The 26636-nt window shown below is 48.1% G+C and overlaps 2 protein-coding genes across 4 annotated transcripts in view; one reads left to right on the top strand and one right to left on the bottom strand.

The window, feature by feature from the left end:
* LOC135919827 (uncharacterized) overlaps positions 1-13703 on the bottom strand; it is a 167889-nt gene extending 154186 nt beyond the window's left edge. The window contains exon 1 of one of the 3 annotated variants that reach the window (XM_070537852.1): positions 12913-13703. In XM_070537852.1, coding sequence (XP_070393953.1) covers positions 12913-13275 — 363 coding nt within the window. In that variant the 5' untranslated portion in view covers positions 13276-13703. The remainder of the gene's footprint in view (positions 1-12912) is intronic. The other 2 variants (XM_070537853.1, XM_065453775.2) reach the window with 2 other exon arrangements.
* LOC139059426 (uncharacterized) overlaps positions 1-26636 on the top strand; it is a 56348-nt gene that overhangs the window by 17559 nt on the left and 12153 nt on the right. The window contains exon 4 of the mRNA XM_070537848.1: positions 3223-3487. Within this exon, the coding sequence (XP_070393949.1) occupies positions 3223-3487 (265 nt within the window). The remainder of the gene's footprint in view (positions 1-3222; positions 3488-26636) is intronic.

The following is a 26636-nucleotide window of genomic DNA, read 5'->3' as shown; positions in this document are numbered from 1 at the left end:
TCGTTCTTTCACTGTGGAGTTACGTGGATAGTTGCGGGACAGCTGTAGGTGTACGGTATACAGATAGGGCTACATGTAAGCCAATGCGTTACATGAGTGCAGTCCTGTATGCCAGGTATATAAGCTAACATCCCCAAATATCGTTTAACTTTTCTCTCTCTCTCGTGTGCGTGACTTATTCGGCACAAGCGTGGCAGTTTGGGCGAGTTGGTATGTCATGACTGTTTTAGGCTTGTTGCGCAGCTCGGAAGCGCAAGAAAGGAAGGAGGTAGGGGTAATCAAAGGGAACGGAAAACAGAGTGAGCGCTCCCTCTGTTTTCCGTTCCCTTTGATTACCCCTACCTCCTTCCTTTCTTGCGCTTCCGAGCTGCGCTACAAGCCTAAAACAGTTATTCGGCACGACAGCAGCAGCATCGGCCGCGATCAGCAAAGACCAGGAGGGTTCGCAAAGAAAGCTTAGGATTCCCCTGAGATCGCATTGACGGGCGCCTGCTGGGGAAAATGGTAAAACTAGCTAAACGCCCTCTACCACTCTGAAGCTTCGACATCTTGGCGCTGCCCCAAAATACGCTGCGGTTGAAATGCACGGCGTGATGCCACGCAGCATACCGCATTGTCTGGTGCAGTAGACGCCCTTTATTCTTTTCTTTCAGAACTTCCGGCAAATAGTCGCTGCTGAAATGTAACACAGTTTCATCTATAAAGTTCGCATGTTTTATTCACATGAAATTCTGTATGGACAGTATTACGCTGAAACAACAACAGGCATAAAATGCGTGGAAATGGTAAAGAGCTAACGAACCTACATGTCAATTTGTCTCCCCCCACTGGAAGGCTACGCTGCTTACCTCCTAAAGTTAAGGGTGAAGCTTATTTTTTGTTATCATTCCAAAAATCGCCCGAAGGCAATGCTGTAGGGGAGATGTCACAGAAAGAAACAAAGACGAATAATGGTTGCAAGATGACGAAAGCAAGAAACACAACAAGAGCAAACACACAAAGCGTGCAGTTTCTACAAGTCAGGATAAGCGTTACGCGCTATCACAAATATGCCGCCTTAGAAAAAACAGACCATTTTTGCGATTTGTGGACACCACAGCGTGAGACAGTTTGATAGATTGTTTATAGGTGCGAGGAAAGAAACAAGACTGAAGTACTTTCGTTCGGCTAGAAATTTCGCGTATTTTTCTGTTATGCTCATGTCTTTGTGATACGTAGATAGGTTTTTAGGAAAACCCGGTGGTTGACGACGGAATTGTTCCGATCCATTTGATTTAATAGTGAACACGTAGATACGGTACGGCGGATATCAATTCTGTCCCAATTGAGCATGTTTTTAGGGTGGTGACGCTAGTGTTAATTTGATAGAGTTTGTTACAAACCGCGTTGCCTTATTTTGAATAGATTCTAACTTATTAGCAAGAGTTACAGACTCAAGGTCCCACTAAAGCAGCATATTCTAAGGTAGGGCAAACACTTGAAAAATGTAAAACCTCTTTCGATGCGATGCTTTCGATGCGATGCTTTCCCAAGTTTCTTCTCAAAAAGTAAAGTACGCGGCTAGCTTTTACGGTTACATAGTTTATATGGTTGTTCCAAATTAAGTTCGATGAAAATATGATTCCCAGGTATTTTGCTTCCTCAGTTATTGCTATTTGTTGATCATTTAAATAGCAGTAATTTCCTGTGGCTTCACGCTTTCTACAAAACCGGACATGACAACACTTGGTCTAGATCTGTCGGTAAGGTAGGGGTGCCTATCTTATTGTTAATGTCTCTAATGTCCCTATAAATCGCACAGTCATCGGCATATAATCTAATGTTGGATGTAATGTGTAAGCCTACCTCATTATCATCGACCAAAAATAAAAGTGGTCTCAGCAAGGACCTTTGTGGAACGTCTGATAATATTACATCTGAAGCTGAACCATTGATCACTACTTTTTGGTATCGGTTTGTCAAATAATCTTCTAGCCATTTAAGAATGCATTGCGGTAGACCAAGCTAGGATAGTTCGAAATGGAGTAAAAAATCGTGGAAGTGCACCAAATATCTTTCGAAAATCCAACGTGATGCAGCGTATATGTGTGCCGGAGTCAAATGAAAAGAAGGGATCTTGGGAAAATTCAATCAATTGAGTCACGCAGGACTGGCCGGCCTTGAACTCATGCTGATTATAAGCGAGGAAATTGCTTTCCGCTAAGTGATGATAAACGCTGATATCTATTATGTGTTCTAACGTCTTGCAGCATACACTAGCTAATGAAATCGGACTATAATTGGAAACCAAGCTCCAAAGGCCATATTTATGAACTGCGACTACATTAGCCGTTTTCCAGCTTGATGGTAGCTCTTTCGATGAAAGTGACAGTTGAAATATGATAAGAAATTTTGAGACAATAGGTGCGCAAGCTTTCAACACAACGCATGGAATACCATCTGGGCCAGTAGCAGAATCTTACCTTAATTCAGACAGTAGGTTCACAACTCCGTCGTAAGATACAGATATATCTGGCACATTGGGCAAACTATAGCTTACTAGCTCTAAAACAGGGTTATAAGCGGATGTACAGAAAATGGACGTAAAGTAATTGTTGAAGCATCGGGGTTTTTTTCACTTCGTCAGTTACGTAATCATTTCCAACAGTTAAGGATGGAATGGCACATTCATCTTTTTCAATTCGTTTAACGAACTTCCACAGCTCCTTTTGGTTGCGCTAAAGCTTATCGTTCAGGGTAGAGTAAAATGTATCTTTGGCTTTCTTTCTTTCTAACTTTACTTCTGTCCATAGCTGTTCTGCTTTATTAAGTAATTCGGCGTTCTTACTTCTATTATACCTGATAATTAGCAGATATCTGCGCTTTAGTAGACCTTTAATGTGTTTGGTTAACCACGACTTGTTTCGCCTGTGTACGCCAGTGAAGATTTTAGATGGAACATGTTTCTCTATGAGTGCCTGTGGCGCGTTTTTAAAGAGCTGCCATAAGGCACCCACATTTGTAAATGTGCTAGCGGTCAGAATTTCTTCAGTACTCGTGGACTTTCTCTTCATTCGCAAATAGCGAGGCAGCTGCTAGACGTGTATACACTGTGGTACACCGTTCAACTGCCGCACAACCAACACTAGACAGAGCACATTGAGCATAGTGCCGCCGGTGACGCCAGCGACGCGGATCGGTCTTTCGTTCATCGTGTTCCACGCATTCTTCCCCGACTCGCAGGAGCGATGACCTTCGCACTGTGCTGACCGATTGCCGGGCTAACGTGGAGGCTGTGCTACGTATGGTTGGAGCTGCTCAAGGACTCTTGGGAACTCTGCTGCTGTTGTCCTTCGGCGCCAACATGGGTGTCGTGTGTGCCGTGCTCTACTCTCTGACTGATTCCTCGACGCCGACCGGCCTCCTCATGTCCGGCATCCTGTACTCCAGCCTGAACTTCGCTGACGCCTTGGACGTTGCCTTTGCCTCAGAGTCGCTCGCAAACGAGGTGAGTTACCGTTGAACCTAACCCAAACGAAGTCAAAGCTTCCCTTTGAACAAGCTCTCGACAGCGCGATCATTACATAACTTGCGGCTATTTACTAGAAGGGGAAATCTGTAATGATAAGCAATGAAAACTGTGCTCTTTCCTGCTTGTAAATACGACTGGTGTGCTTTCACGCATGCTTATCTGAAGTCCGAGGATTAAGAAGTTTGAAAAGCGTTGAACGAGGCTAAAGAGCTGCGGGAGTCAGCGCCAGTCATCTTAGGAGATTATCGTTGAAGCTTTCGTCGACTTCTATAACTTGTTCCACAAGACATGAATAATGGAATCAAATGTCAGTGAGGCGTCAACGAAAGAGCGCAATCAAATTCATTTCCTTGAACTGTATCATTTAGAAAGCCTGAGGCATCCTCCGAAGATAGCTCGATGCCACGACGCCTATAAACTGCGCTGATTCCTGAATAAAGCTAGGACTTCCCAGGAATGCGAGCATAACCACGTAAACATGTTTTCTCTAGCATTAGAGCAATAAATGAGAATATGGAAATTGGAAATCCTGCAATTATTATCCGCTTTCTGGCTTCGTTGTATAACAGTATAACGGTAATTTTAGGCTGTGCGGAACGACTTGTGTGGTAAGGATATAGTCAATGATACTGTTAGGGCCAGTAGTACAACGCTTGGGTTCTCAGTCTTGCTTTAAAGCACATCAATTGAAATTAATTTAGCAAAATGACTCACAAGCTTTAAATCTGAGTAATATGCAACAAAGATCATACTCAGTATGTTCTGGCAAAAGGCAGATTCAAAGACGGATTGCCTTGACCTGTAAGCTGAATGATATGCCAGATTAAAATGCGGAACACGTACACCACAGGCGTTCAATTTATCCGCTAACGTAAGAGATACTGAGTCAAAAACTTTATTTGGCGCCGACTGTCATGCTTGTGGCTTCTGAAGTCATTGACCAAACTTTTGAAACCCGCCGCGGTTGCTCAGTGGCTATGGCGTTCTGCTGCTGAGCACAAGGTCGCGGGATCGAATCCCGGCCACGGCAGCCGCATTTCGATGGGGGAGAAATGCGAAAACACCCGTGTACTTAGATTTAGGTGCACGTTAAAGAACGCCAGGTGGTAGAAATTTCCGGAGTCCTCCACTACGGTGTGCCTCATAATCATAAAGTGGTTTTGGCACGTAAAACCCCATAAAAAAAAGCTTTTAAAGCATTCGAGAGCTTCTCTTCGGTACGGAGCAGAGAGACAGCTCTGTAGCGCGCGCTATTTAAAGCGCTACGCGGGTTATCGTTATTCGGGGAACGCTGGCAACTTGTCTACGCGCTCTGCCTCTAAGCGATTTCAAACAGAACGCCACTGCTTATCCATGGGCAGCTTATCTTTGTTTTACTACCACTATTATTTTGTAAGATGTTCGCATGCGTGCATGAGGAATTCATGAAACATTGACACACTTGAGTATTATGCAATGCTTGAAAAAAATTAGTCTATACTCGCGGACAACTTTCTGTGGCAATGAAGGGAAAGCCACGGTTGCCTGGCTGCTGCACCTGTGTTAGGGCGCCAAGTAGTCCGCCAGCGTTTGACAGTGCTTTTGGTTGCTCGGAACAGACGCCGAATCGAGGTAGCTCCACGTGGGACGGTTTCGCGTTTGCCCAGACGCGGAAAGGAAAAGCCGCAAAATAAGCAAACTTTTACATTGATGGAATCTTTTATCTTAATTAACTGTTGCTAAAAAGGTGTTTACGTTTTCTCCTCCCCAGCTTAAACTAACGTGGATGAAAACACGGAACTCTTTTCAGAAGCTCTCTCACTTCTGCGCGCTTTGCCTCCGTAGCTTTCCCTTCATTGCCACAGAAAGTGTCCCGGGTGTATAGTCATAGATTCTTAGTAACGTGTCAAATTGGGGCATGTCAGTGATTTCTCTCCATCTATGCCGACGACATTTGCATTTGGACGTCGGCTGTGACGCGACTGCAGCTTCGCGCGCGGCTTCAGAAGTCAGCCACTTTAACATCATCCTACCTTCGGGAACAAGGACTTCATATATCATATGAAAAGTGCGCAGTGGTGGCATTTACCAGAAAATCAATGTCTCAATACGTGATATCCGTCGACAGACGACTGATCTCGTACAGTACGAGTCAGATTTTTAGGGGTCGTCATTGACAAAAATCTCTCCTGGACCCCTCATGTGAATTATGTGAAAGAACGCCTGACAGGAATTGCCGTATGTTTAAGTTCCTTGCAGGAAGGACCTGGGGAGTGCCAATACACTCTATGCTGCAACTGTACAGGGTCCTCTTTATTGGATTTCTGCGGTACAGCCTACCGCTCATGTCCAACACCTACAGAACTAACCTGAATATAATCCAAAGCATCCAAGCCCAAGCCCTCAAGATATGTCTTGGTCTACCGCGGAGTGCGTCAACGACTGAAGTTATTGGAGTCGCTCAAGATTCCACTATTAGAACGCACATTAGCATTGAAACAATGCGTGTGCACATAAGACATTTCGCCCGGACCCCTACCCATCACCTAGCAAGTCTCCCAGTAGATAGGCCCCACGCGACATTCAGTGAGACTGTCTTCGCGCACTGTGCCTCTTTGAGGTCAGGTTACACACCTGCGGCAAGGCCTTCCATTCCTCCATGGTGTATACGCCGTACTCAAGTGAACCTTACAATCCCAGGACTTCAGAAAAAGTCGGACTTGCCATCACCAGCGCTCAAGTAACTAACTTTACTTCTGTTGTACGAGAAATATAGCGACTGCACACACCTCTACACTGATGGATCAACTACATCAACCAGTTCCGGTGGCGCTGTAGTTATACCAGCTATGAGAATAACCAAGCGGTTCAAGATTTCCCATGTCACTACGTCTACAGCTGCAGAGCTCGCTCCCCTCCGCGACGCGCTTCAAGTGATAAATTATTATTTATTATTTCAATACCCTAAAGGCCCAATGCGGGCATTACATAGGGGGGGATTCATCAAAGAAAACTTATAAATATACAACACAGGTTATAAATGGCTGAATACAGAAATAAACGAGTTAAGAAGCCAGGTACAAGTTATTAAGAAAGAAACAATGGCTAGGAACAGGAACTGGAAAATTGCACATGTAGCAAATTCCAAAAGAAAAGAAGAAAAAGCACCTTCAGAAGTTCCAAAACATGGCATCCAACATTTCACGCAACAATACGGCCGGCACGCACAAAAAATGAAAAGAAAAAAAAACGAAAAAAAAGAAAGGAAAAGAAAACAACGACGCACATCATTTTACGCTGGAATTTTCTAAGTATGACCAAAGAGCTGTCTGAAATGATGATGTTTCAGCGATAGCCGCAATGCTAGAAGGAAGCGAATTCCACTCTTCGATAGCCAGGATCAAAGGTGAGTATTTGAATCGTTCTGTTCGAGCGAAAATAGGTTTAATCTTCTTCATATGATCTACACGAGCCGATGTGTGCGGCGCCGGGAGAAGATGGGAACTTGCAAATGGTGTGTTATTGTGGTAGAGAGTGTGGAAAAAGGATAATCGGCTGAATTTTCTGCGCATGACCAGAGGCGGGAGATGGAGCGATATTTTCAGTGATGTTACACTTTGATATCGAGAGTAACGGGAAAGGATGAATCGTGCAGCCTTGTTTTGTATAGATTCTAACATGTTAATAAGATAGGTATAATGAGGGTTCCAGATCACTGAGGCGTATTCTATCACAGGCCTGATTAGCATGTTGAATGCGTGAAGTTTTGTATCCTGGTTGGCTTGGTGTAGTCGGTGTTTAAGAAGACCAAGTTTTTTTAAGGCTTTGGTAGTAATCATTTCTATATGAGTGCTCCAGGATAAATTAGAGGTAAGATTTACGCCGAGGTATTTTACCGACGCTGCAGTTTCTATGATAGTATTATTAACAGTGTAGGCATTAGCACTTGTGTTAGCAGCGGAAGTAAACTTGACATGTTTAGTTTTGTCTGCGTTAACAACCATTTGCCACCTGGCGCACCAGTGAGTTAGTTCATCAAGGTCAGTCTGGAGAGCAATGATGTCGCAAGGGCTTGATATTGCTCGGTAAATTACGCAGTCGTCTGCAAATAACCGTATTGATGATGTTATGTTCGACGTGATGTCATTAATATATATTAAGAAAAGCAGTGGACCCAGCACCGAACCCTGGGGTACTCCTGAAGCAACGCCTGTACGTCTTGATAAGAAGCTTCCTAACTTAACTGACTGAAAGCGGTTTGTTAGAAATGCGTTGATCCACTGCGTAGTACGTTGGTCCAGCTGCAGGTTGCGTATCTTTATCATCAAGCGGTTATGAGGCACGCGGTCAAATGCTTTAGAGAAATCAATAAAGATGGAGTCAATGTAGAAGGAAGAGTCGATTGCTTGATGAAGGTCCGTTATTAACTCAAATAACTGCGTCTGACACGATAAATGTTTGCGGAAGCCATGTTGGTTGTTATGAAGCAAGTTGTTCTGGTTAATATGAGTCATAATGTTAGTGTATAATATGTGTTCGAGCACCTTGCAACATATCGATGTTAGTGAAATTGGCCTGTAATTATTAGGAACGGATCTGTCACCAGATTTAAATACCGGCATTACATAAGCGGATCTCCAATCTTCTGGCACACATGTCGTATCGAGTGACTGTTGAAAAATGAGAGATAGCAGGAAAGCTGTGTGTTGGCAGGTAATCTTTAAGAGTTTCGCGCTGATACCATCGGGTCCTGGGCTGGTGTGGTGTGGTAGGCGTTCAATTGCACGAGCCACGCCAAGCGCAGATATGTGAATGGGTGAAAACGGAATCTGTATATCGGCCTCAGGAAGCAACAGTGGATTATAAATGGGCAATTCATTCGTAAAAACTTGTGAGAAGTGGCTATTGAATTGTTCTGCACACTGTTCGATAGGCAGAGTGCTGCCGTGGGCGTCCAAAAGAACAGGAACGGTACTAGCGGTTTTAGGATTAACAGTGTTCCAGAATTTCTTAGGGTTGGTTTTCATCAAACTAGGAAGCGTAAAATTAAAATATTTGTTCTTGGCTTCAGAAATTAGTTTTTCAGCTATTTTGGAAATATTTTTATAGTTTTCCCAGTCTGTAGCTTCTTTTGATCGAACCGCTTTACTAAATGCTCTTTTTTTCCTATTTAGTGCCCTGTTGACGTCTGTGGTGAACCAAGGATCGTTGGTACGCGTACTTATCGTTAGTTTTGGCACGCAGGAATCTTCAATTTCTTTGAGTTTGTCACGAAACAACTTCCAATTTTCGTTAGTCGTACGGTTATGAAAATTGGTCTGAAAGCTATTTGTGAAAGTTTCCAGCAACAGGTTCATTTTTTCAACATCCGCACGTGCGTAGTTGTAGATAAGCTTCGTGTTTTTTGTTTTGTCGGTACGTGGGAGTAGAAGAGAACAGTGCACAACTTTGTGGTCACTTATTTCTTCCAAGACGTGAATGTCTGAGAGCTCAGGATGGGTTGTTAGGATGAGGTCCAGGATGTGTTTACCGCGAGTGGGCTCGTGAACAATTTGGGTGAGCTGGTGATATTGAAGTAAATGAAGAAAGTTAATGTTCTCCTGTCGGTTATTGTCGGAGCCAACAGTTAGCGTCGTCCAGTTAATCGCGGGAAAATTAAAGTCGCCAGCTAAAAATAGGAGGCAATTCGGGTGCCTAACAAGGATCTGCTCGATAGCGTCATTTAACAGTTCAATGAATTCAGGTTGGCTACTTGGTGGCCTATAACAGGCGCCAATAATGCAGAACTTATGACCAAGTTGAGCAGAAACCCAGACTATTTCTAAGGGAGAGTCGATAGGGGTAAGAGATGCATGGAAGTCTTTGTTAATCGCAATGAGCACTCCTCCTCCTCGTCGAGAATCAGCCCTATCTTTCCTAAATAAAACGAACGATGGTGGAAGCGCGATGTCGTGAGATGCAACGTCTTCGGTTAGCCACGTTTCCGTACCCACGATGATATCAGCTGAGCAGGTATGTGCTATAGCTTTGAGTGCGTCTACTTTGTTATGTATGCTGCGGAAGTTTGCCAAGATCAAGGAGATTGGTTTGGTTTTGTTATCGTTGACTTTCTTTGGGGTAGACTGTCAATTCTCTGGGGGCGAGTGTCTAGAAAAAAGTTTTTTCACGCTATCTGTTGCCGAATCATACCGGTAAACAAAATTTCTTATGTGAAGCTTATCAAATCTTAAAGAATAACGCTCGTTTTCTCTGATATTGGCCTTGGCGAAGTCGCGCAGCTTTTTCCGTGCATGTAGGACCTTCGGGGAGAAGTCTTCGTCTAGCCAAACTTTTGGTTCCGTGAGATGTTTTAGTTTATGCGCATTTTGAAATGCTTCGAGTTTAGATTTAAAGTTCAGAAATTTAACTATAATTGGTCGAGCTTGATCAGAACGTGGCCGGCCAAGGCGATGTGCACGTTCGATGTCACCACACTGTATCTTAAGATGCTCGCTAAAGAAGTCCTTAACTATTTTTTCTGTTTCTGCATAACCTTCGTGCTCTTATTCAGCGAGTCCTTTGATAATCAAGTTGTTCCTTCTCATTCTGCTGTTCATGTCTTCGACTACACCTGTAAGTTCATCGTTTGTTTTGCGTATATTTGTCTTGACGTCTTCTACAGAAGAAGACACGGTGTCGAAGTTTTTCTTCATATCAAGTATAACGGACATACTTTTCTCTACCACAGCAACACGGCCCTGGATGTTGTTTATGTCCTGTTTGATTTGTTTTAGCGTGTTTGACGTCTCAGCATGACATTCTTTTAACAGTGCGAGCACATCATCAATCTTTGGACCGGGGTTTGCTTCAACATCTCCCGCACAAAGCAAAAGTAGGGTCAGACATGTAGAAAGCAGGAATGAAGTGGGTCTCGGGGAAAGTTCACGGACTAGTCGCGCCCCTGGACTAAATGGATAGACTTGTTCACCCACATGTATGTGACAGGAAGAAAATGAGCCGATGCGAGCGCGATACGTGCACAAATCCACACCCATTGAAATGCAGCAACTGGGATCCGCGGCCACAGGAATATTCTAAAAGTGAGCAATAAGTAAAAAAGGCGTACCTAGAAGCAAAGTGCACAAGTCACCAATATGCTCTCGTGGCCGCGAATCCCAGAAGTGCGAAGCCGGAGGATGGCTTTATAGGCGTCCCTGGTGGTGAGTCTGCTCCAGGCGGCGCTGTCTTCGTTTATGACGTCACAGGTTGGGTCCCGTTCCGCGGTGTCACGCAACGGAGGCACCAGTAGACAGTTAGGGCGCTCGATGATACGATGGGGTGAAGGGACGATGGCGAGAAGCTTGCGCGGCGCCCAGTCTTGGTAAGCACGCGGCAGGATACGAGTATCTAGAAGCAACGTGCACAAGTCACCAATATGCTCTCGTGGCCGCGAATCCCCTGAAAATGCTGAAAGTCCTAGAAAATGGGCAGTCTTCTGCGATTCAAGGCCGGCCTTGCAATGTGTGCAGTCATTTCTCCGACATGCAGCTCACGATCAGCATACGTGCGAAATCGCGGAACTTGTCCATCACTTAAGAGAAAAAGCCCATGGTTTCTCTTTTCAGTGGGTAGTTGGCATGGCGTCGTTTGTTTACTGCGCTATAGTGTTATGCGAAAAACTAAAGAGACAGACCGACAGACAGAGAGAGAGAGAGATTGACACACGTGTGCGCACATGTGTGTCAGTCTCTCTCTCCGTTTTGTCCTTTGTATAACAGTACAAAGCAGTAAACAGAACGATGCCTAAGCATGATAAAACGACCGTATCACTTCAACATTCAACACGTGTTGGCGATTTACCAATCGTCCGGGTTCGATTTCGGTGTCGGCAATTGTGCTCAAATATTCAACCGTAACGTTCTGGTTGTTTTTCACCAAATCAATATTATTATTACCAACTATGCACATGTACCCAAGTGAAAAGTCACCAGTCGCAGTTTATCAGCAAAATTATTCATTTCGGACGGCCTATAGAGAGCAATCAAAGCAACAGCAAATACGAAGTAAAAGTGATTAAGCATGAGTGAAAGCGAAACCAAGAGGCGGCCACAACCAGTTATTATTAACGAACACGGCTACACCTACGGCACGTTTATCATTATTTTTACGAAAGTACGCGTGGTAACCATCAGAACAGTACAGTTGCGTTTCTTTGTGAATGACGTTAACCAACGCCAAAGCTAAGACGCCGCTTAAGGTACCAACGATAGATTAAAATCGATGCGCCCAGTGTTTGCACATATGATATGAAGAGCTACAAAGAAACTTATCTCCCAGCAACGTGTCTGTCCGCTCATTTTTGTTTCGTCCCGTCTGGTAGAGCTGTTTTTCTCTGATCTTATCTCCCATTATATGAAGACATTTTTCTACGCGACAAAGTCAGCTAAATGTAGCACTGCCGTGGCCCATTCCCATGAATAGCATTGTCGCCTTCTTCCTTGCGAAGGAAAATGTTCCCTCGCTTGACCCAGACAAACTTGTACTGTTGCGCCTCATCCGCAGACCTGGCAGCTCAACACAATCTCGGTTACTTTTATTGAGCCACAAGACCTCACCCTTCTGAGAGAGACAGTGGAACTAGCCGCACGTCGCAAGCCATGCGTGACGAACAACAAGATTAGTAAACCTAATCATGAAAATTGCTGGTTTGTCCTTTCGCACAGGCAATCAACCGATGACCTTTGAGGCTATATTAACCTTCTTTAAGTATATAGTTTAGGATGTCAACAAGGTCGTCTTCATTGGTCGAGAGGCAAAGCACGTATTCAAGATTTGACGCCGGGCTATAAAGTTTGAACTCGTTCATTTCGTGTGCATGCTGTCGGATGATTCATTGTTGGTGTAAAATCTCATGCCACAATTGTGTGATTTCAGAAGGTCATATTTTTAAGGTCTGCTCTAATCCAGTCCTATTTACTGGAGAGGAACTAAAAAGATTTTTGGATGTGTTCCACCTTCTTGCTGAACTTTTTCATTTCGGGTTTCAAAGCAAGCAATAGATCCCACTTTGCTTGTACCATAGAAATAGGCTCGCCTTGCTTAGTGACCCAGTAAAGAACAGCTAGCCGTTTGTTAATGTTTGTCATTAGCCGGGACGAATCTGCCGAACAGGAAAAATATGCTCTCCAAGCCTTACAGCTCCACTCAACCCGTTTCTTCGAGGTGATATAATTAAAGGTTGCCTCTCCTATGCCACATCACTCGTGTTGTAAATGATAATGGCTAGCACAGAATGCACACTCAATGGACTTGCAATCCGGGGGCGGCAACAACGACAATGGGCGCACACAGTCCCAGCCATTACAGAAAATCACCACAGACATTACTTATCAGTAACGGGACGTAGCTGGTGGCACACTACTTCGACTGAGAAAATAGCTCACCTGAGTAAAACCGCAGCAAGACAGTGCGACACCTGGAAGTTTTGCCATTTCAAAGCGGCCAGGTATCCGAGGCACTTCTTTGCACCACCGGTAGTCAAGACACAGAGCACAGAGCTGTCGACTAGCAGCTTCACAAACACCTCCACCAGAGCACTTTGACACATGGCGTTGTGGCCAGCCCAGCGCAAGCCAAACAACAGAAGATCCGCCCACAAGATGCGATTGATAGCGGATGTAGTCCTTTGAAAAGCTCGAACAGATTGCTACCGGTACGAATCGCTTGAAGAAGTTCCCTATCGGCCGCGCCACCAAGGGGTCCCACTTTGCTCTGCTCCTGAACTCGGGAGCCGCGACACAGTCCATGCTTACTTGATCGTAAAGTTGTGGAACAACCTAACTGCTTGCTTGCTTGCTGTTTTGTTGTGCTACCGTAACTGCTTATGACCTAAATGTAATCGGTATGTTTGCTAGTTTGTAGTTAGTGGTAATAGATCAGTTAGTTTCACCGGAAGGGCGTAGCACTGACAGCGATAGCAAGGTTTAGCGTTGCGCTTGTGCTCCTCGTACGGTGTTCTCATTACGTGACGCATGCAGGCAAAGGCCTGTCCACGTTACCGGCACGGCAAATCGCCGCACGCCGTACGCGGACCGCCGTTCGATGGTGGTTTTGCTCGCAAACGGCGAGATTTCCTTGCCGTAGAGCGAGTGGGACCGGGACTTATTTGGACGGCAGCCGTCCAGCGAAGTAGCCTATCAGCGACCGAGGAGTGGTCACTCTGGTACCGACGGCAGCCTCACCGCCGCTGCTCGCCAGGCGGAGCCGATAGGTCGCTGTACTAGGTCGCTGTATATATATATATATATATATATATATATATATATATATATATACTGTGACGAAGAAGATCGGCAGGCTGAAAAGCCCCATTGACATCGCGTGGCTCGTGCCCAGTTCGCTCACTGGCTGCGCCCTACCTGCTGTTGCCGCGTTGGTCGCTGCTTCTCTACGACCCGAATAAACCCCCCTTTACAATTGGTGGAGCTGCTGGGTACAACCGGAATTCTGGAACTTCGCAACAGGACACTGCAGCCTGTCTTCATTATGCCGGAAGAAGGACCACCGCAACCACAACCCGCTGCCCCGGTGACTACCGTGGTCTGCCCCGGCCCGCTGCGTCAACGCGACCCACCCATCTTCAGCGGTACCGAAGACCATGACGTAGAAGACTGGCTCGCTGACTACGACCGGGTGAGCATCCACAACCACTGGGACGACACCAAAAAACTGAATTCCGTATCGTTCTATTTGAGCGGTGTCGCCAGCGTGTGGCACCGCAACCATGAACGTGATCTCACGACGTGGCAAGCCTTCAAAACTAACGTAACGGAGGTATTCGGGCGCCCCGCCGTTCGCAAGCTTCGCGCCGAGCAGCGTTTGCGCAGTCGTGCGCAACAGTGCGGTGAAACATTTACAAGTTATATAGAAGATGTTGTCGACCTCTGCAACCGCGTTGACGTCACAATGGCTGATGCCGAGAAGATCCGCCATATCTTAAAGGGCATTGAAGACGACGCCTTCCAGATGCTGTTGGCGAAAAATCCAGCGACAGTCTCTGAACTCGTCAGTCTCTGCCAAAGCTTCGACGAACTCCGCAAACAACGCCTAGCCACCCGCCAATCTCCTCCTCAGGCAACTTCAATGTCGAGCTTGGCTGTTTCCCCGGATAATACGTCGCTACTGCTACAGATCAAGGAGCTCGTCCGTGAAGAGGTGGCTCGTCAGCTTTCTCTGATTCCCCTCACACACGGCCAGTCGAATTCTCCGTTGGCGCCCGCTCTCCAATCTGTCATCAAGGAGCAGGTAGCCGACCACATTCCACCTTCTCTCCAGCAGGCTCCGGTTGCCGCTCCCCTGACGTACGCCGAAGTCGCTTCGAGGCCTGCACCACAGACCTATGGTCCCCTTCGCCCGCCCGTATCCGCTCCGGTCCGGCCACTGGTGCAGTATACACGACCTCAAGATCATTGGCGCACGGAAGATAATCGCCCGATTTGTTTTTATTGTGGCCGTGCTGGACACGTAGCACTGTCCAGCTCGTCACTGTCGCCTCCTTACCCCCAACGTCCCCAACAATGTGCGTGCATATGCGCCACGTTTCCACCAACGCCGCAACTATTCGGACACCTTTGACTCTCCTCCTGTTGTCGACACCGCATTCTCCGCTGCTCGCCGTTCACCTTCTCCTCGCCGCCGCTCGCTTTCACCCATGCACCGGCGTCGGAGCCCTTTGCGCCAGGGAAACTAAATATCGCAGTTGAGGAGGCGAGAACTGCGGTGCCAGCGAAATGTATAAGGCCTCACACTTCCCCGAAGAACGTTATTGAAGTCGCAATAGAAGGAACATTGACGCTAGCACTTGCCGACACCGGCGCTGCACTTTCAGCGATAGATGCCCGTATTTGCCGCAAGATCGGAAAAGTGACGACGCCGCTTTCTGGACTGTCTCTTCGAACTGCCAATGCGCAGCACGTCGAGCCATCCCGCGCCTGCACTGCTCGTGTCGTCATTCAGGACGTCCTCTATATCATAGAATTCGTCGTGTTGCCATCATGTTCACACAACGTCATATTAGGTTGGGACTTTCTCTCCACACATCATGCGATCATTGACTGCGCCCGCGCCGAAATCGAGCTGTTTCAGTTTTCGACCGATATTATCAGTGACCATAAGGACCATTGCCGCAAAATCTCTGTTTCAGAAGACACCATTATACCTGCCTGGTCTTCCACCCTTGTCAGTATCTCTTGTGACTATGTAGATGACGGCACAGTACTCTTCGCTCCGTCTGAACTCTTCGTTCGCCGCCGTTCACTACCACTGCCGTTCGCCGTCCTCGAGTTCAAAGCTGGCGCCTCTCTCATGTGCGTCTCCAACCCATCGGCTGAACCAATTACTTTACGCCGCCGTGAAAGCCTTGGCAAAGCAGAGCCACTGACTTCATATTCAATATTTGACACGATGGACGACTCCACTTATATTGCTGCTCTCGAGGAATCGCGTCCACAGTACCTACCGGGTTCTTTTACGCCAGCTATTGCCAGTGACCATACGACGACGCAGCGCGACGAACTTCTTCGCTTGCTCCAAGGCTTCTCTTCCTCCTTCGATTGCCAAGCAACATCACTCGGCCGCACAACGACTGTTTCTCACACTATCGACACTGGGAGCCACGCACCAATTCGACAGCGTCCCTACCGAGTATCGGCGACTGAACGACAAGTTATCAATGACCAGGTGAACGATATGCTCAATCGCGGTGTCATCCAGCCTTCTAGTAGTCTTTGGGCATCACCAGTCGTCCTAGTTAAAAAGAAAGACGGCACCATACGATTTTGCGTCGACTATCGAAGGCTTAACAAGATTACCCGAAAGGATGTATACCCGTTGCCACGTATTGACGACGCACTTGACTGTTTACAAGGAGCGGAGTTCTTTTTCTCCTTAGATCTCCGCTCTGGCTACTGGCAGGTGCCCATGGCGGACGCTGACTGTTCTAAAACCGCATTTGTAACCCCAGATGGCTTGTATGAATTCACTGTTATGCCGTTCGGTCTGTGCAATGCACCCGCCACCTTCGAACGCATGATGGACGGCATCTTACGTGGCCTAAAGTGGCATACTTGCCTCTGCTACCTCGACGACGTTGTCGTCTTTTCCCCTGATTTTCCGACCCATTTTCGGCGTTTACATCAAGTTTTGACCTGTCTCCGGAATGCTGGTCTCCAGCTTAACTTAAGGAAGTGCCGATTTGCAGCTCGAAAACTGACTATATTAGGGCACGTTGTCTCCAAAGAAGGCATTCTTCCTGATCCTGATAAACTTCGCGCCGTATCCGAATTTCCGAAGCCCACTAATTTGAAAGCACTGCGCAGCTTCATTGGCCTATGCTCCTATTTTCGACGTTTCGTTCGCAATTTCGCTACAGTGATCGCACCACTTAACCAACTTCTTCAAGGCGACAATGAACTTTCCGGTTGGTCGGAAGCCTCTGATGATGCCTTTACGACTCTTCGTCACCTCCTCACGTCTCCGCCAGTCTTGCGCCATTTTGATCCAAGCGCACCTACAGAACTTCACACTGACGCCAGTGGTGTCGGCCTTCGTGCCGTGCTCGCACAACGCAAGAACACTAACGCCGAACACGTCGTCGCTTATGCTAGTCGTGCCCTCACGAAACCTGAGGCCAATTACTCAGTCACAGAAAAAGAGTGCCTAGCTATCGTATGGGCTCTTCAAAAATTTCGTCCATATCTCTACGGTCGATGCTTTGACGTGGTGACGGATCATCACGCTCTTTGCTGGTTATCCAACCTAAAAGACCCGTCGGGCCGCCTCGCTCGGTGGGCCCTCTGAATCCAAGAATACGATATCCGTGTCGTCTATCGTTCTGGACGCAAACACTCTGACGCCGATGCCCTCTCGCGCTCCCCAGTTACTTCAGACAGCAGCACTTCTACTTATAGATATGACATCTCACCACTTGACATCCTGGACATGGCATCGCAGCAACGAAAAGACCCATGGATCGTCATGATATTCGACTTTTTATCAAATCCTCCGGCAACTTCGGCACCTCGAGCGTTACGCCGACAGGCGCAGCATTTCACAATCCGCGACGGACTTTTATACCGCCGCAACTACCGAAATGACGGCCGCAAATGGCTCTTAGTAGTGCCTCGCCACCTACGACAAGATTTATGCTCCGCTTTTCATTCTGACCCGCAGTGTGGCCACGGCGGAGTGTCAAAAACTTACACACGGCTTCGCCTACGATATTATTGGCAAGGGATGTACACCTTCGTCCACAAATACGTGCGCTCCTGCATTGCCTGCCAGCGACGCAAATGTGTCCCGCATCTCTCCACCGCACCTCTCCAACCACTTCCCTGCCCAGCTCAACCATTCGACCGCGTCGGCATTGATATATACGGGCCTCTTCCATCTACTGGCGCTGGCAACCGATGGATTGTTGTGGCCGTAGATCATCTGACACGGTATGCCGAAACCGCCGCCTTGCCTGCTGCATCAGCAAAAGACATCGCCTCGTTCATACTAAACAACTTCGTTCTCCGCCATGGCGCCCCTCGCGAACTGTTGAGCGATCGGGGCCGCGTATTCCTCTCAGACGTCCTGCAGTCACTCCTATCTGAATGCCAAATTATTCACCGCACTACCACTGCTTATCATCCACAGACCAATGGCCTAACATAACGATTCAACAGAACTCTTGGTGACATGCTATCAATGTATGTTGCATCTGACCACTCCAACTGGGATCTTGTACTTCCGTTCGTCACTTACGCATATAACACTGCCTCTCAAGCCACTACTGTATTCTCGCCATTCTTCCTGCTTTACGGCCGCCATCCCTCCAGCACCATTGATACTGTTCTCCCGTACCGGCCGGACCCTGCTGAATGCTCACCTGTTTCTGCGATTGCTCAGCACGCCGAGAAATGCCGACAACTGGCCCGTTCTTTGACATCTGCTCAACAGTGCCGCCAAAAAGAGCGCCATGACCTCAATCCTCCCCCTCACCCCTTCCCCGTCAACTCACTCGTGTGGCTTTGGATCCCGCCTGTTGCTGCTCCTGGCCTTTCGTCCAAGCTCATCCCGAAGTACCACGGGCCCTACCGCGTGGTTGCACAAACATCACCAGTGAACTACGTGGTCGAACCCGTATCGCCATCTCCCGATCTCCGTCGACGAGGGCGAGAGACTGTACACATTGACCGGCTGAAGCAGTACTACGATCCGCCCACCTCTTCCTAGGTCGCCAGGATGGCTACTCTTCAATTCCGGGAGTGATTGTGACGAAGAAGATCGGCAGGCTGAAAAGTCCCATTGACATCGCGTGGCTCGTACCCAGTTCGCTCGCTGGCTGCGCCCTACCTGCTGTTGCCGCGTTGGTCGCTGCTTCTCTACGACCCGAATAAACCCCCCTTTACAATATATATATATATATATATATATATATATATATATATATATGTTGACGCAAGATGATTTCAAATTACGCGCGCCAGCCGCCTCCTGCGTCCGTCCAGTTGTTTGCTGCTACCTGCGAAAGATAGTGGTAGTGAAGCGGGCAACACGGGCTCGCAAGTCACTCACAATAGGAGCAACGTGTCATCAGCGCGAGACACGAGGGAAGAAGTGCGGGTCTCTTGCGAAAAGACTGTGGACGTTCTAATGAGACTCTCGTTTAGCTTTTTGGCGGGCACAAGTTCCCCCACGGTAAAGTGATTAAAGCGCCGTCACTCAACCGCACTGCAATGTTCTAGCGCGCAGGGTGCGGAGTTGCGCGTATGTCCGGCATTATGTTTCAGCTATACAGTGAAGCCACTCCTCGCGCGCGACGGAGGCAAATGCCGCGCGATGTTCCATTTGCCAGTTTTGTTTGCTGGTCGCGAGCTACATCCGGCAATTGTTCGCAAGTGCTGAGCAAGATGGGACGTTTTAAATGCAGGCTACACTCGAACCATTGCCGTAGCCAGAGGGGATAGGGTTCCAACCCACCGACATTTTTAGTTTGTATGTACAGGCGCCTACAAAACTGGTATACTCCACGCAGCGAGAGCAGGAGCAACGGATGGATGGATGGATGTTATGAGCGTCCCCTTTGGAACGGGGCGGTGGGTTGCGCCACCAAGCTCTTGCTACTATGCTGCCTGATATCCTACCTAGGTTAACCCATGAAAAAAAGAAAAGAAAAAAAAAACACTATGAACTAACACGTCCAAATTTTCTGATCCCCTATTTGCGAACTGTGTTTTTGTACGTCTCCGTCTTATGTCGTTTCCCTACTTTTCTTCCACCAATCCTCCAATCGCCTCTTACTAATGTCTATTGCGGACCTGTTTGCTTTACCATTGCTCCCGCTGAACCCAAGGGCTTCAAGGAGGCCAGTGGTGCCTAAATCGACCGCTGTGTAGACGTCTTCACATTCTAATAAAATATGCTCCGTCGTTTCCCTAGCTTTACCGCAGCAAGCACGTGCTTCTTCGTCCTCCTTATATCTCGCTTTATAGGTGCGTGTTCTAAGGCATCCCGATCTCGCTTCGAAAAGTAATGAGCTTCCCTTTGAGTTATCATAAATGGTTTCTTTCCTGATTTCGTTTTTTCCTCTTAAGTAGTTACTCATGGCAGGTTTCTTTTCCATTGCCGCCACCCACGAGATTAATTCAGCCTCTCTAACTTCCCGCTTGACCTTCTTTGTTGCTGTGTTGCCCACCCCACAGGCCGCATACTTGCTGGTAAGCTTCCTAGTTCTTTTCCTCCACTGTGAACCAATGTTTTTCCTGTACAGATACCTGAACACTCTCCCAGCCCATTTACTTTCTTCCGTATTCCTCAGCCGTTCTTCATACTCAATTTTTCTGCGAGCTTCCCTGCATCGCAACGCCATCTACAGGCAGCATCTGGGATCGAGACAGCCAATGGGTGCCCTTTATTATCTGCCGGCATGTCGCTTGACTCGTGTCAATGTAGATGGCGTCGCGATGCAGTGTGCCGCTGCTCCGGCTCCCGCTGCGTGGGATATACCACTTTTGTCGGCGCCAGTATATATATAGAGTCATGTATACAAACACACGCACTAACATGCATATAGGGGGTAGGACCCCTTCAATCCTCCGAAATAATATCCTGACTACGGCCGTGGCTCGAACAGCTCGAAAGTTCGAGTACAAACGCGCAGTATACCTTGCAACTAAAAAGCGGTGCAATGTTTTTGAGCATGCATGCATATGAAGTTTTCTTGCCGAGGCTGGAAGGCAAGAAATTAGGCGAAAGGAAGCTTCCGAAAGGAAGCTTCCTTTCGGAAGGAAAGCTTCCTTCTCAAGAAATCCGAAAGGAAGCTTCCCATATGTAAGGTGGATAATTATGTGAGCGCATACTGGCTACCGAAACCTGCCGATTAATGATTGTCGCGAAGCGAACTATCGTGCTTACACTTATGTCAGTGACCGTCAACAGAGCGTCATTTATCACTAACCGTCGTTCACAGCGGCTGCACGTTCTTTATATGTGCGGTGCAGACACGTGTAGGAACGTATTTCAGATGTTCACATGCGCATATTTTATGCAGTGCTTATTTCTACGATTGACTCATACCGCAGAGTCAATCCGAAACAACTGTTTCGTAGCAAACCGTAGCAACTGTTTCGTAGCAGCAAATCTGCAAGTGGAAAAAGATTCAAGATGCATGATCTTCTAGATCAAATTTATTTCCTACAAGGGAGTGGATGATCAATGGCTGCTGGCAGCAGGGCATGAGTGCTAGTTCCTGGAGCCTTGGGGGCAGAATTCAAAGCACCTGGAAAGGTAACATCTATTAAGAGTAACAACAAGCTATTTTTATTGCACTAATCACATCAAGAGGGCAAACTTGGAAAGTAATTGTTCACACATCGCAAACTATAATATGAGAACACATTTTTCTTGATCTCCTTCATACTACTCAGGGCACGTTACTTTAATACAGCTCTCATTAAACATACAGGCAGAATTTTACATTCCTCATGTCGTGTGAGGCTGATCGAAGAAGCATGATATCGCGGGCGGTAAATGGTGAAGCTATCACAGCTGTCTCATAATACGGAAGCGTGCGAGGAGTTCGCTTACTACAAACCAATGAACACTAGCACATCAATCGACGTTACATATAAATTAGAACGGCGACAAAAAATTAAAAAAATAAATAAAAACAGAGGAGAGACATACCATGGTGCAACGGGCAAATTGTTTCTGTTAGCATTTACTGTTTTGAACCCACTGTTCTAGACCCGCGTAGTCAGAATAATCGTACAAGCAACACAGCGAATTCGGCGAGTTGGTAAGTGAACATTCTTGGCGTACACGTGCAGCGCGACATCGACGTGTCGTTCGTTCTTTGTCCCGCGTCTGTGTCGCGCTGCACATATATGCCAAAAATCGCACAGGTGAACAACCCCTCATGCCATACGTACGCATCTCAGCGTTAGCAGGGGTGCTACTCGAGATAAATGTTTCTCTAGTGTAAACAAGGCGAACGCAGCTTGCATATCCTGGTCCCTCTCGGAGCCGGCCTGCCTCGGCCAATACGCAGTAGCCATACCAGTCGCCGGCGCACATCTGTCTGTCCGCACGGTACCGCGTAAAAAGCATTCCCACTTCTCGTGCGGTTTGCGCAGTATGGTGCGCTGTACCCCGTCACACTGGAATAAAAGTGTCAATATGACCTGTTTCATATCGCTTGACCAAAGACCTTGACTTAATACCGTCGTATACCGTACTGGCAACGCGGAGCCGATGAATGCAACGCAAGCTCGAGGGTCCGCTAATTGCAATGTTGATGGCACTGACGGAAACAACGAGTCGGCGTCGAGCCCGTAAGGTTGGCTTCGCAGCGGTGCAGTGGAACATTTGACGTCATTTAGCATCATGTGATAGCGCTCCGCGACTACTGGTGCGAGCGGCGCCGGAAAACTTATGCGCAGTTCTGCTGCATAAGGGAGCATGTACAGGAACACTACTCTAGGCCTTCTCCGCTTCGCTTCAACGCTAAAGCTGACGGCACTTCGGAATGAATCACCGACGCTTACAACCCGCAACATTTTCTTACCGTTGTCGTCGGTCTTCGCAATAATTATACACAAAGAAGAAAATACGCAAATATTAGCGGTGCCGTCGGCTGCGATGCGAGCACAGCCGAGCCGGTCGAATGCCGTCGGAAGCCGTGCACTGCAGCCGAGCTCGACAAGTATCGGAGCTCTCGTTCGTGTTTGACGTTTGACAGTGGGTATCGATTTTCGTAAAAAGTACCTAGAATTTGCGCATCACTTAGCGGAAATGATTTTGCTTGGAACAGAAGCTGCAGCCTATGTTTGCTTCACCGGCTGCGCGCATCTTCGCGCATTGGCCCGTCGGTCGTGCAGCGGGCGGTGCGCCGGCCCAACTGCCGTCTACTTTGGCCACCTGTCGCGCGGCAGACGTTCCACGGCACTGGAGGCCGGTTCGCCGTTACGGCATGTTTGCCGCTAACGTGGACGCGCCTCAACTCTTTCGGGGGAGAGGAAACAGCGGCAGCTACCTCGCAACGCTGGCGCCATAAGCGCCGCCAGGGGCGCTGCAGGCGTCGCACCTCGAGGGTACCACTACCACTACCATAGCAAGAGCTTAGTGGCGCAACCCACCACCCCGTTCCAAACGGGACGCTCATAACAGCCATGCATCCATCCATCTTCGATGGCGGCACGAGATTTGGCGTTAGTCGCTTCCGTCAAAACAATAGGCAATTTTGGCTTGAGTTTATCTGCTCAGGCCGGACACAGCAGCTCCCCAACCTGCTTGGTCAGAACGCTGCCTTTGCTTTGCTACCGAGGCGATTGAGCGTGGCGTTGTTGCGCCACTTCGTCGTTTGTGCGTGCCACACGAACTTCACGTTTCTGCATGGAGACCCTCTCAGCGAGCAGCCGCGCATGTGTCCTCAGCAAGACATCACGACACCGGCGGAGGCTCCGAGGGCGGGAATGCGCCTCGAGCGTCCATACAATTGCTATCACAACAATACGAGTCTAATAGGAGATACGGCAGGCCCCTTGCGGCAGGTAGGTTCCTGTCTCTCCTCGTTTCCATAAAAATAAGTTTCGTGTGTGAGCGACGGGCGAATTGAAACTCTGCCGTCGAGCACAGCATCCCGGTTCTCTAACAATTAGGCCACGATAGCAGGCAGACTTCCCTCGTTCCAAAGCCAGCCAGCTCCCTGCAGAACTTGGCACGTCCTCTGTCACTTTCTTGTGTTGTTTCGGTGTGACAGCTTACTCTCTGCGGCGCTGTGTTAGTCTGCGCTACCTTCGAGATTGGCCCATGTTCCCGAGAACTTTTCTCGTAGCAGCTAACGGTACGTAGAAACTGTGTTTCATGATCGGCCCTAGTTAACAGTCTTTTAGCGTTTGTTCCTTGGAGTACAAATGCTATTGTCATTTTAACATGCACTACTTGACATAAACTGGGTACGTACAATTGTATAACACTTCGTCGGAGATTACATCAAAATTCGTGTTCGTCTCGCGGTGCTCGCCCGAGAAATCCAAGTTTCGCATACTGCGCCCCAGACACCAAGCACGACACCAGACCGCACCGACCGTCCGCCTCACACGACAAGGAGCCACATTATCTGCGCTATCCACACTTCGCATCCTGGGGCTACACTTTCATCCTGACGGAGGGGATGCGCTTAACATCCGGAGTTTTACACAAGCCACTACTCAGGGGATGAGGATGGTCACCTGTGTTACGTCACGTCATTATGGGCTCATAGAAGGAGACATCAACTGCCGCATACACGCACTCATTGTAATCCACATTATATATTCCCTTCCGTATTAACCCTTAAGGCCATTGAGCTAAACAAGGCTGGTGTTCCTTAACAAAAGCCCACAAACACGCGTTGGGACTAACTCCTAGCACGGCCACCTTCCGCCTGGCCGCTCTCGGAGTGCACAATAGTACCACCCGTGAAATTATCGAGACATATTTGGCCATCCAAAAGGAACGCCTACTCGTTACCAATGCAGGCATTAAGATTCTCACAAAATTGGGCTATAACACTACCAGTGCCAGACAGGCAACCACCTCCCCTGTCCCGAAAACACTACGAAGTAACATCGTCGCGCTTACCTGCATTACTATCGCAACAGTTGGTGCGCCGGGCGCAAGAGGCAGCCCTAGCTTCTGCGATAATGGACAGAGGATACCATCGGCTGCACGTGGGCGGGAGAAGATCCAGAAGACGACACATTATTGAAGACTCAGTCAAGTTGTGTCTTTTCTCTCTCTCTTTAAGTCGGCACGTCCACAGTCGGCACGTATAAGTTCACGTCGAATGCAGCTGTAGAAATCATGCTGTTTCCACCATATTGTTACGGAAAGATGAAAGAGAGAGGAAGAAGAAGATCGCGAGACGCTGGCTGCTGCGCGTTGTTGTTGGTCAGCCATCTTAACTACTCTGACTCATCTTATTTACATATCGTAAATACAGTCTTTCTATACGCCCGACATCATCGTAACATATTGGTGGAGGTACGGGGTACCACGGCTGGAAACGAGGCTCCGCAGTGGACGTCGCTTCGCCGTCCGCACCATGAATGACGATGAGCACGCGGGATCAACACCGTTGCCGCCTCCAACGTCACCGTCGCCAGCTGCGCCGCTGTCACCTTCGGTTGTGGTTGTGCAACCCAAGGATCCTGGAACTTTCTGCGGGACCAATTGCACCGACGTTGAAGAGTGGGTATGTACGAACGCGAGAGTGGAATCAACAGATGGGACCCTACGCATATGCTAGCTAACCTGTTGTGCTACCTAACAGGCACGGCAAAAGTGTGGTACGAAAACCACAAAGAGGATCTAGCCAGCTGGGACCAATGCAAAGAGAAATGACAAAGTTGTTTGGCAAACCAGCCGGCCGTAAAATTGCCGCAAAGCAGGAACGGGCCTCCCGTGCCCAATCCCCCACGGAGCCCAATGACTCGTACATCCACGACGTGCTGGCACTTTGTCGTAAAGCTGATGACGACATGACAGAAGCTGAGAAGGTCGGGCACGTTCTTAAGGGCATTGCTGACGTCGCCTTTAATCTGCTTATGTGCAAAAGCTGCTCTACAGTTGATACTATCATTAAAGAGTGCCAACAATTCGAGCAGGCCAAAAGCCGACGCGTCTTGCAACCATTCGCCAGACTTACCAACACTGCCGCAACGTCGACGTGTGAAGATCTGCCCGCACAGCAGCATGCGTCGCTATTAGAGGACGTGGTGCGAATCGTTCGACGTGAACTGGACGCGATGGCGCCCGCAGCTTTCTGTTCGCGTAGCCCTGATGCCACCCCTTCCTTCAGTTCCCCTTGTACAAGCCATCGTTCGCCAAGAACTTGAAAACGTTGGCGTGCATTCTGTCTGTGCTGTCGCCAACCCCGAAGCCAACGAACGCCCTTCTACAATTTTCAATCCACACCGACGCTTCTCTCCGCGTAATCGCAACCCGACTGAGTGGAGAACTGTGGACGACCAACCGATATGTTTCACCGGTCGCCGCATTGGTCATGTCGCCCGATACCGTCGCAACTCGTGGCCCTCAACACCTCGCACACCCACCAACCTGAGCCGTTTAATGGAAAGGCCCGCAATGTTTCGCACACCGCAGAGTCTAACAGCGCTGACAACTCTGCTAGGAACACGTGGTACAGTCACTCGCCATCGCCACGCAGACACTAGTCTCGTTCGCCGCATCTACGTTGCCTTTCGACCCCTGTGGCTTTCGGCCGCACCCTTACGGAAACCTAAGGAATGCAGCCCTCGGAGGTGGTGCTGCACTGCCTACTACTGCAGCAAATCCTCTGTCTCTGCCCACAAAGAGAAGTGTAGTTGACGTTAAAATGGACGGCGTACCTTTCCAAGCACTCGTCGACACTAGATCCCACGTAACATTAGATCGTAACACTTTCACACATGAGCTATCTAAGGACGGTAAACTCCAGTTTTTAGATTTGCAGCTATCCTTACAAACAGACCACGCCTGTTGGATGTATTCGCCACGTGCATGTAAGGAACTTTTACCTTACGCGTCTGCGCACTCAAAAACTGTGAAACGCGTCATTGCTTTGATGTGTCTAGAATATTCG

This window comes from Dermacentor albipictus, chromosome 4 (assembly GCF_038994185.2).
Source record: "Dermacentor albipictus isolate Rhodes 1998 colony chromosome 4, USDA_Dalb.pri_finalv2, whole genome shotgun sequence".
In the NCBI taxonomy this organism is placed as follows: Eukaryota; Metazoa; Arthropoda; class Arachnida; order Ixodida; family Ixodidae; genus Dermacentor; species Dermacentor albipictus.
The sequence above is the reverse complement of the archived record's forward strand: the minus strand, read 5'-3'. Positions and strand labels throughout refer to the sequence as shown.